Here is an 11227-nt window from a genome sequence, read left to right on the forward strand (position 1 = left end):
ATAACTCGGCACGCGAAGACGTTCCGCGCATAACTTCCTAACGCTGCCAGCCGCAGAAAGTTTCACGCAAACAAACGCATACAAACGAGCTGATTTTTGAGCCACGGGGCTCCGCGCCCCCGGGATTTCTTTGCAAACGCGAGAGCCACGTTTCCTTCTTTTCTTAAAAAAGGGAAAACCGAGAGCCCCGCGTAATCACCCGTCCCTACGCACTAGCAGGCGGAGACGAGCACCGAGTACCACAAGATCCGTCTGACCACCTATGACTTCTCCCTCTGTTTAAACGGCACCTACCAGGCCCGCGGCCAGCGCTTCGGCAGAGGCACCCCTGGCGGCAGAGGCACCCCTGGCGGCAGAGGCACCCCTGGCGGCAGAGGCCGGGTTTCCTCACACGCTCGCGTCATGCCACCGAGCTTCGTGAGGGGCGGCCAAATCTGGGCAAAACCCGCCAACGGCAGCCTCGTCGTCAGCGGAGCCGGGAGCGGCAGCAGACTCCCGCTTCCACACGGGCACCCCCGGGCTGACTCAAGGGATGAGGCGAGCGACGACCCGCGGGGCTAGGGCAGCCGGGTCGTGCGCGCCGGCACGCTTTCCCTCCTTCTGCCCATTAAGGCTCCACGCAGGGATCACAGGCGGTGCCGAACACCGCGAGCTTTTCTCCGTTTTAAAAAGAAGCCGCCGGACGACCGCCTGCCCGAGAGAGAGGCGCAAGGTGACGCTCCGTCCGCGAGGAGCCGCAACGCATCGCGCGCCGTGACACAACTGAGCCCTCGCGTTCCCACCCATCCCCGCCCACCGCCGAGCACCTACGTGGTCGAAGCCCACCGGGACGCTCCGCGGAGCTGCCGAGCGCAGGCCAGCCAGCGGAGGACGCCGCCGTGACCCCGGCGGGCCCGACCCGGCCGTACGCGGCTCCTCAACGGGCCCAGGCCCTCCCGCAGCAGGCCGGCGGGCTGAGCGGGCCGCCCCGCCGCCAGGCTCCGCCCCCGCCCGTCAGGAGGCGGGAGCAGCCTCGGGGGCCCGCCTGAGGCCCGGCCCCCTCCCCACGCCGGCTCGGCCTCGCCCGGCCCCGCGGAGCGCAGCGCGGCCGCCCCAGGCCACCCGGCGCTTCCGAGGCGCGTCTGTCCCCGCCGGGGGGAGCGCATCCCGTGGGGCCGCCCCGAGGGCTGCCGACTGCCGCCCGGCCCGGCCCTCACCGCCGCCCCGCCCCGGCCAGACCGCGCACGCGCACTGCGCGCGGGGGCTGCGAGGCGGGCACGCGGGACCGGGGGGCGGGGCGGCCCCAGCCCCCAGCGGGAGTGCCGGTCGCCCGGGCCCGGCCGAGACGCTTCCGGTGTGCGTTGGAAAACCGTGTCCGTGCGGGCCCGCGGCCGGCGGCGGCTCGGTTCCGCGCTGCGGCGGCGGGGGGAAGCGCCATGGCGGCCGATGCGGCAGGGTGCGGCTGGGGAGGCGCCGTCCTGCTCCTCCTGGCGCTCTGCCTGCAGCCGCCGCCCGCCCGGCCCCGCAGCCTCCGCTTCGTAACGCTGGTGAGGGGGAAGGGGGGCGGCGGGAGGGGGCCGGGCCGGGCCGCGGGGCCGGGCCGGGCCGGTGTGACGCGGTGCCGCCCGCAGGTGTACCGGCACGGAGACCGCTCGCCCATCAAGGCCTACCCGCGGGACCCCTTCCAGGAGGGCGCCTGGCCCCAGGGCTTCGGGCAGCTCACGCAGGTGGGTGCGCGGCCGTGGCGGGCGGGGGCCGGCCAGGGCCGGCGCCGTCGGTAACGCCCGGTGCCGTTGCAGGTGGGGATGCGGCAGCAGTGGGAGCTGGGCCAGGCCCTGCGGCGGCGCTATCGCGGCTTCCTCAGCGACACGTACCGGCGGCAGGAGGTCAGTGCCGCCGGCCGCCGCGCCGGCACCGGGGCTCGGGGCGGGGAACGGCGGGTGGCTTCTCTCGGAGGGGAAACGCGGGCGCCGGGTCCCAAGGTACGTTTGTTTCTAGCCCGTTTCCACTGCAGGCTGCCGAGCTGGAGGAGAAGGGGCCGAGCGCGGGCCTCGTTCCGAGCCTGGCCGCAGCGGGGGAGGACCGGGCAGCGGCTCAGCACTGCCCTCGTTGGGGGTGCTAAGGCAATCCAGCCAAGGGCCGCGCTGCAGCAACGCCGCTGGGAGAGTGTTCGAGCCGACTGCTCTGAAGTCAAGGGAACAAAACAGGAACGCTGTGTTGTAGCTGGCACTTGTTTCTCACCCGAGATTATGAGGGTGGGGTTTGCTTTTTTGTCACATCAGCTGACAAGAGCGCAGCCCCCGTTTGCCCTGCCCTCCCCAGCGCGCTTCAGGTACAATCTCGTGGGAGCCTGTGCCTGTAAGCAGTAGTTACTGACCAGAAGCAACCCTCTCATTTGTTTCCACCTGTGAAGTATCGACGGCTTCAGTCCCCCAAAGCTACTAATTTTCCTCTCTCCCTCCAGGATGTTGCCACACTTTATAATAGTTCTTGAGAAACTGGTAGGTTTCTTTTATAAAACGCTGAGCCCTTGTGGAACCATATGCCAAGCACAGGGGAAAATTTGAAAGATTAAAAAAAGTAAGGAAATAGAAAATCCCCTCAAATACACCTGCTGGTTGATCACAGAGGTGTGAGTCAAGTGGAACATGAGCAAGTGTCAGGATGAGAGGCATACTGTCACGTGGTTCGGATGGACAGCGGGCAGTCAAGACCCCCTTGACCCACTACTGGCTCTGCATCGGTTCAGTTATTTTATCTGAGCTCACTTTGGGTGATTGACCAGATGGGGCAAACTGAGAATCCCCGTACAATTTTCTGTCTTTGTTTCCCCCGTTTTTGGGCTCCCCAGTAAATACCCAGCTTGCCATAGCTGAGATTACAACCCTTCTTTGGCATTTGCTTCATCAACAAAATTTCCAGCATCAGCTCAAACACAGATCCTTTAACCTTCCTCAGTAGTTCCTTTCCAAACATACTTCACTCTTATAAAGTTTTTGCTAGCTGAAGCTGTTTTGCTTCTCTTGCTTGAGAAGGAAAAACAAACCAAGGCATATGCAAACAAAAGCTGTTCTGCTAACCAAGCCTGAACCCCTGCTCGAGTTGAGCAACCTCCCTCTTACAAGAAGTGTTGCCTCTGGGTGACACCATATGACCGTTTGTCACCTGACTCAGCGACAAGCTGGAGCCCTGGCAAAAGGTGCTGAAGAAAACATGTACACTCAGGGCTTAATTGTTTTTTATGACACTTTTAGAATTAGATCCTTATCTTTTAAAATATTTCCTTTCTATTTCTTCAGAGCTTACTGAGGATGAAAGCATTCCGGTCTAATAAGTACAGGGTCAGTTGTTTTCAAGCCACAGTTAAGAAGTAAAAGTGGGTAGAAATTGTCAGAGAAAAGACAACTTTTTTTTTTTCCTCATGACTGTTAAGTTTTGAGGTACACTTCATGTGGGAGATGCTGTACAGAGTGAGCATATATATTTTTTCTTATGTTTCTTTCTAACATTAAAAAAAAAAACAATCTCGACATTGTATTTCATCTTTCTGGCTTTTTATTCTTGTTTCAGATTCAGTATGCTGTTTTCTAGCACATTATTTCATTATTTCCTCTGTGTTCCTCTTGTTTCATCACTGGTTTCTCTCCAATCTCCCCCTGTGTTTTCAGTGCACAGATACCAGAATACCAAAGTTTTGCCATTTTGACCTTCTGAACTTTTCTGTATTTTTCTGGTTTCTCTTTTTTCTCACTCAGATCTCTCTCTCTAAGCTCTGGATTGATAAGTCTTGGCCCATTAATCCCAAGAGCCCACAATGATCAAATAAAATCCCAGCTCCCCCTTTTCTTCCTCTCCTGTTAGTCAGATCACTCTTGTCTTTGCTTCTCGGATGGAAAATCTGAGGCTTGGAGAAGCCTTTTTTTTTTTCATGAGCACAGCAGGCCATTACTAGAACTGAGAACTGAATGCAGGAGTTTGCCCCAGTCCTGCTCTGTAAATACAGTGCGTTTCCTATCTGTGCCCATCATTATCTGCATCTCTCTGTTGCTCTTCTCTGACTCTTCCTCATACTCAGACTCCATTCTGTCTGTAATCTCCGCACAGTGCATCTGGCTATCCCACTTATCCAGAACAGGCTGCTCCAGTATTACACGCCAAGTTGTCTTTGTGTCTGTCCTTACAGTTTTGTCCAGGTTGACATCAGCAGGCTCGGTCACTTCAACCCCTGTTATCCTGTTGTCCATGAGCAGCTGCAGGGCACTTGGCAATGTTCCTCAGCGAGTGCGTCGTCCTGCGTCCAAGCATCGCCACTTAGAGCAGCATTATTAATGGTGCGCTGTCCCTGTTCTGGCAGATCTTCACCCGCAGCACAGACTATGATCGGACGCTGATGAGTGCGGAGGCCAACCTGGCAGGCCTGTATCCCCCAGAGGGACAACAGATGTTCAACCCTAACATCTCCTGGCAGCCTATCCCTGTGCACACAGTGCCGGAGTCCGAGGAAAGGGTAAGTTAGTCTCAAGGATCAGTACTGACCACTCAAATAGTGTGTTATGCTGACTTCTCCAAAAGTCTTTGCTTCAGTCTCGATCCAGATTGTCTTGAACTTCTCCTGGGACCTACCTTGCAAAGGTTCTTCTGTTCTCAGCGTAAGACAAGAATTCAGGGGCTATGTTCACTCAACATGTTAGCTGCAACACCTCAGCAGACCACACACAATCTGGAGTATGTTAGAAGGCAGTACCTGAGGCTCTTTATAGATGCGTCCCGCTAGTCAGGGTTTCATTACAGTTGCGCGTGTTGACTGCAAATTCTGTACTTCAGTGTTCTCGGTGACCTAGCTGCTCTTGTTGTCTCTGCCCAGCTACTGAAGTTTCCTTTGACCCCCTGTCCACGGTATGAACAGCTACAGAATGAAACACGGCACTCAGCAGAATACATAAATAAGACCAAAGAGAATTGGGTAAGTGATTGTTTGCATGAGATAAGGTGGTCTTAGGCTTGTAGTTAAAGTATTATCACCTCTATATAATCAGAGCTCTGAGAAAAGGGTAGGAATACCTGTGCGTGTAATACAGTATGAAATCAGAAAATTGAAGGCCTTTCTCTTTTCTCGTACCTACAGCAATTCCTGCAGATGGTGGCAAATGAGACTGGGATCCGGGATGTCTCTCTTGAGTCTGTTTGGAGTGTGTATGACACACTGTTCTGTGAAGTAAGTTTGGCCGTTATCTTACAGCCCCGGGAATTTGGTCTTTAGGACTCACTGGATTTGGTAGAAAATTATTTTGCAAAATCCCATAAAGCAACTTTTCACCATTCCCACCCTACAGTTAGAAGTAATGTTCTAATTTCAGAATAATAAGTTCCTACTCACTAGAGGCGTGTGCCAAGAATTACCTACTTTTGCACTCTATAACCTCCCACTTTGTAGCTTAGATATATATCGTGCCAGAGCCAGAAAAAGTCCCACCTGCATAATAAATATCTCTTTTGAAAGTCACTAGAAAATGACTGCAATCTGAACTCCTTAGATCTCTGTGGACGAGTCTGAGTTAAGTAAGGTAGAAATGAGATCTCTGGAAACTGAAGGAGCGTTAACTTTAAGTTAGGAGCTTAAATTAGGACTATTCCTGGTTCTACCTCTCTGTAACTTTAGATCAATCACTTTTCTTTCTGTGCTTCTGTTAATGCCATCTCTAAAAGAAAATAATGCTCTTCTAGGTTAAGTGGGGTTCACCCACATCTGGTTTTTGACCTGTTATAAGGTCCTTTGCCAGAGAAAGACTCTGGAGACAGATATGACCCTTTTACTGCCTGGGGCGGAGCACCAAACTGTATTCATGTGGAGTTTTGTTGAAAACACATCTCATGAAGGCTTAAACAAAATCAAAAATCGGGTTAGCTGTGCTGTGATAATGCTAAAGTAAAGGTCATCTATCCAGGAGACTTACAGTTGTTGCACACAAGTTTGTGTACAATTATACAGTATGATGAAGTAAATTACAGAGCTCTTTCATGTCAGACTAGCTAATTGTGGAAGAAGCAGTAAAGCCAAGCATTTTGACACTGTGTCATGCTAATTCTATGGAGGTGCAAGGCTACTTAGCTTGCTGGCAGTGGTATACAGCGGTATGTACTATTTTGGGGATGTACAAGATAAATCTGCATGGAATTGCACTTTGCTATGTAAAGTAGTAGCTTGAGTTGCTGCAAGCTGAGAATATTCCAGTCATGAGCTGCATTGCACTATGTAAATTTGCCCTTTGTATCACAAACCGCATCTCCTGTCTTTTAACGATCACAGTGAAGCAACTTCTGTCGGTAATAAAAAATCCTTTGATCAGAGAGATCAAGAATTTCAGATCTCCTTCATTTTCAAGACTCACTTAATGAGCTTGCAGATTGGGCCCAGGTGGTCAGCTGACAACCACTATAATCCCCAAGAGCTTGGAGAATAGCTCAGTGTCCCAAAATGAAACCAGAACGTTTTGAGGGAGTTTTACCCTCAAAACTATACCCTCAGGCCGATCCTTCTCTTCAGCTGCTTCAGGCTTCCTCCTTTTTTCTCACTCTTACTAACAGTGCCCTGAAGAGAAGGATTGTTTTTCTCACCTGAGCCAGTAGATTCTTTCTACTATCTGAATGGAGAAAATAAAAAAGTCCAAGAAATAGCTGAACTTACAAGCTATTCTCTTTGTAAATTAATGAAAAAACTAAATATCTAAGTTGCTGATGGGAATTTCTCCAAACCACTCAGACAGAACGGGCCCTTAAGGATATTCAGCCTCATCTTCTGGCAGTTTAATGGGATGTGGCGTAGAAAATTGCTCCGAGTAATGCCAGGGAACCACAACTGCTGTTTGCCTGCCAGTATAACTAATCCTTTCTTGTAATGGGTTGGCTGCAAAGCAAATTCTTCTCTTGGTTCCCAGTTCTGTGTACTCTGGGTTTGAGTACTGGGCTTTGTCAGTGGTGCATCCCAGTATTACGTCTGCAGAGCGCTTGCTAACTTTCTCCAATATCCTTCGGTGGCCCTCAGAGCCTCCGGTGAAATTGTGCTGCAGGTACACCAGAAACCTTGAGTTTGCATTCTCTCACTTATCTTTTTTTTTTTTTTTTTTTGACTGCATGCCATCTGCAGGGCAGAATCAGCCACACGTAAAGTAAATGCCCTAAGATTATTGTATCGGTGTTACGACGTAACCCTGCACCCCAGTTGTGCTTTGACAGAAATGTAGCTCCTAGATTTTAATCTTTATGCTTCTCATTATCAGTTTCTGAAACAACATTAAAACCCATATATATTCTTTGTATGCAGCACAGCAGTGTGAGAACAGAAGCATAAATAGAAAAGGGGCATATTTAAAATAATACAGGAAATCAGTAGCAGCATGGGCAGGACTCCAGACACCCTGACTCCCATTCTCTGATTGATCTGCGATCCGTGCTACCTGCAGATGAGTATTCTGTTTCTCTTTCTAGCAAGCACACAAAATGGATTTGCCTGTATGGGCGACACCAGATGTCATGACTCAATTGAAGCAACTAAAAGACTTTGGTTTTGAATTTCTGTTTGGGATCCACAATCGGGTAGAAAAAGCTCGTCTGCAAGGTGGTGAGTGCACCGGGGAGGGAGCTTCATGCTGCTCTATCTAGTTTTTGCCTCTTACCAGCTGTTCCCTTTCCTCAGGGGTCCTGCTGGATCACATAAGGAAAAACCTAACCAAAGCAGCAAATGTTTCTGCCCACCAGAACCTGAAACTGCTTGCCTATTCAGCGGTAAGTCAGAGCTTGGGGGCTAGCTTTTATCCATCTCCTCCTCCTCACAGGGAATTGGGGCTTGCTGATAGTTTTAACCCTTTCTGGCTTCTCTACAGCCCATGCAGTGATCAGGACATGCATCTTTGCCTCTGGCTGGGTGGGATGTGCAGGATCTGGCATCGTTCCTCTGGGGCCCCTGAGGAACATTCCCAACCTGCGCTTTGTTCCTGTTAGCTCAGGCTTGTGGATGAGTCTGGCAGACTTTGGGGAGCCACTGCTGTATATGTTTGGTAGATGGGTTGATGCTACTCAGACGTGATGTTTCAGCAGTGTAAATGCAGAGTCATCCACCCTTTCCAGCAGCCTACTGACTGGAAAGTCAAGCATCTCTCCCAGAGATTAATTCTTAAAGAACAATGCAGGATATATATGGCTGTCTTTGACTTCCTCCCCTTCTCTGGCACCATCACAGATCACCGTTCTAGCAGCACAGCTCCTCTCCTTTCTTCCAGATGGCAGTTACAAAGGTGACGTCCCCTCAGCACTGCCCTGTCCGTTATTGGTATGGTCTGAGCTGCCCTGCCACATCCATAAGGGTGACTGATTTGGTTTTTTTCCCTCTTTCTCAGCATGACACCACACTTGTGGCACTGCAGATGGCTCTAGATGTCTACAACAAGATTCAAGCACCATACGCCTCATGTCATTTATTTGAGCTGTACCAAGAGGATGATGGGTGAGGGCTGCAGTAAAGACGTCTGCTGTGATTTCACCTCAAGGGTTAGATACCTAGGCTAGGCTCCACCCTAGGGGGATGCAATCGTGCTCCTAGTGGCAGACTCTTAGGAGGAGAACTACCACCAGAATAAAGGAAAGGGTGTGCACACTGAGGTTTTGGGAAGGGATGACTTTAGCTGGAGGAAAAAAAAAAAAGCATCTGGCTGTGTTTTGTTTTCAGTAACTTCTCTGTGGAGATGTTTTTCCGCAACGAGAGTGGGAAGGAACCTTTCCCACTGACAATCCCTGGCTGTCAGCATAAATGCCCACTGCAGAGATTCTTGGAACTCACAGATCCTGTTGTTCCTCAGGACTGGGAGCAAGAATGTCAGGTAGCAATCAGCATGCACGACACAGGTGAGCCCAGGCTGGACCAGAGCATGGCAGAAGGGGAAAGCTTGGACGATACCATGTTGACCGCTTGTTTTCTCCCTTGCAGAACTGTTTGTAGGTCTGGCTGTGTGTGGATCCATTCTCCTTCTCCTTATAATCCTCCTGTTGACTGTACTCTTTCGCATACAGTCTCAGCCCCCCGGCTACCGGCATGTTTCCAATGAGGGAGAAGAGCAGGCCTGACAGTTGCTTCAACTCCTTCCCAGGCAGTAGGAGGGAGCAGTGTTGCCCCCAAGGATGATTGGGCACCTTCAGTTACTGAGCATTCTTCTGCTTTGACCATTGCCTCCCAGAATGAAGCTGGACTTGATTTTTGGATGCTTTCTAAAGGTGACGTCCCAGAGAGAGAGGACTGAGCTACTCTAATGGAAATTACACCTTAATTCTGAAGCCAGTATACTGTGTGGTGCCCCCAGTCCTCATACAGCTTACCTAATCTGGGATTCCCAACATGGCCAGTTGGAGCTGGTCAAGAGTTTTCCTCCTTTCAGTAATTGTAAATGTTACCACTCACCGTGACGGTGGCAGAGGGGCTTGGGCCTCCAGCAGCTGCCACATCCAGTGCAGTCAGGAGTTGCATCTCTCTTCAGGGTCAACCTGCTTTGAGTGCTTTTCTCTCAAGCCATTGGGCTGATGATGGTGGGAAGGCTGGGCTTGGAGCAGTGGGCCTAGCTCACCAACAATGCACCGAGACTCATCTACTGTCCACGCAGAGGGAACTGCTGCAGATGATGGCAGACAGTGAAAAGTGTTTCTTGAGGCTGCTGCTAAGCAACTAGTTGCTGCTGGCAACTAGTCTTTTTTTCCCTCCTTACATTTTGGTTCAAGAGAGAACTGGCCTGGAATCAGGACTAGGTTGAAAACCCGGCAGTAGTTTCTAGGATTCAGCTCAGAGTAGGTTACATATGATCCAAAGAAGCTCTAAGAGCTTCATCAGAGAGATGAATTCCTGTGACCGTAGCAAACCCGCACCCAATTCCTTATGCAAGGTTGGCTCTAGAAAGGGGAGTCCCCATAGAGAAGAAACTTGGGCCCTGTCTGAAGATTCAGCCTTTGAATTTGACTTCCCCACCTCTGAACTTCAAGTACCTATTACAGGGAATATCCAGTACTACAGGCAGTCCAGGTTTCAGCTACAAGCCCAAGGAATATGCTTTACTAGCAGAATGTTTTTATGCTGTAATTAAAGAGATGTAGCAGAGCTGTTTACCTGAGAGTAGATTAAATGCCAAGTTCTGTAGTTTTTGTTCCTATCTTCCCTACTGGATGGACAACAAACAAACAAAAAACCCCTATTAAGGATCAGAGTTTGCAGATGACTGTGGATCCCTTTATTTGCCACGCTTTGGTATTTTGTCCGAAGTGTGATTCTTCCTCCAGGCTGGCCTCTCTGTGCGCACTGCAGCTGCCGCAGGGAACATCATGCCAAGTGCTCACCACCTGCATTGTAGCTTTTGGCAGAAAATGAGAGACTGCAGCAGGCACCAGAAGCACAGGCTCTTCACATGGTGATGCTGCACATTCACTTCCCACTTTTACTTCCCTTTCTGGTGCAGTTCCCTTCCCCTCTTGGCGGCAGAAGCCAGTTCTTAGGTTACAGACATTTCCTTTTCTTCCCCTATGGAGTACCGTGGGGACTTTTCCCTACACCATAATCGGCATCTGCCAGCATGGGAACTCTAAATCAGCAGAAGCAGCTTGCTGTTCTCAGCATCTCCCTCACCTTTTTGTCCTCTGAAGAGATAATCTAGGTCTCCTGCACAGCAAGACAGTCATAAAGAAAAAGCTACTGCCTGTGAGAACAGGCACAAGAAAGAGGCAATAGTGCATTTAAGAGGACCAGACCTGTTATTTTTAAAGGCAGCAAATTTTGCACACACAGAGGAAAGGTTTCTATGATGATTTAGACATTTTGACTGTGAATTACTTTCTGTAATTGTTCCAATACATTTCCTTTTCATTATTAAAATCAAATTCACACTGAACTCTACTCCTCTTCTTCTCTAAGAGTTCACAGGGCTAGCACCAGCGTGCTCAGTGCTGGAAAACAGGCAGAGCTTACTGCAGTATACCCCCTCCCACAGTAAATCCCTGATTTACAATCCCACTTATAGCAGAGTGAGAACTGAGATAAACTATTTTTGACTGCAGTGACCATGCATAGATACAGCTTACAATGCAACCTGTCCAACTTGGAAGGGTCCATTATAGACGCAGTACTATGACTGGTATTTCCACCACTGTTCTAGGTCTCTTAGCCCTCCTGCAGAAAGGTCAGTAACTTCTTCCCCCCTACAAAAGCAGTGCAGCAGAA

The 11227-nt window shown here is 50.5% G+C and overlaps 2 protein-coding genes across 5 annotated transcripts in view; one reads left to right on the forward strand and one right to left on the reverse strand.

The window, feature by feature from the left end:
* The window catches only part of NR1H3 (nuclear receptor subfamily 1 group H member 3), a 32226-nt gene extending 30559 nt beyond the window's left edge, over positions 1-1667 (reverse strand). For 2 of the 3 annotated variants that reach the window (XM_076344503.1, XM_076344504.1), the window contains exon 1: positions 811-917. The gene's annotated coding sequence lies outside the window, so the exon portion shown is untranslated. Of the gene's footprint in view, positions 1-810; positions 918-1649 lie in introns of those variants that run through there. The other variant, XM_076344507.1, reaches the window with a different exon arrangement.
* On the forward strand, positions 1381-10898 carry ACP2 (acid phosphatase 2, lysosomal). Of its 2 annotated transcripts, XM_076344499.1 has the most exons (11): positions 1381-1526; positions 1611-1706; positions 1779-1865; positions 4334-4486; positions 4844-4942; positions 5105-5194; positions 7465-7597; positions 7673-7761; positions 8373-8479; positions 8702-8877; positions 8960-10898. In XM_076344499.1, the coding sequence occupies exons 1-11, from the start codon at positions 1416-1418 to the stop codon at positions 9094-9096; spliced, it is 1278 nt and encodes a 425-aa protein (XP_076200614.1). In that variant the 5' UTR covers positions 1381-1415; the 3' UTR covers positions 9097-10898. The 2 variants fall into 2 exon arrangements, with proteins under 2 accessions (XP_076200614.1, XP_076200615.1); XM_076344500.1 differs by lacking the exons at positions 1381-1526; positions 1611-1706; positions 1779-1865 and adding an exon at positions 1896-1961.
* The last annotated feature ends 329 nt before the right edge of the window (positions 10899-11227 follow it).

The sequence above is a fragment of the Aptenodytes patagonicus genome, chromosome 7, assembly GCF_965638725.1.
Source record: "Aptenodytes patagonicus chromosome 7, bAptPat1.pri.cur, whole genome shotgun sequence".
NCBI classification, from domain to species: Eukaryota; Metazoa; Chordata; class Aves; order Sphenisciformes; family Spheniscidae; genus Aptenodytes; species Aptenodytes patagonicus.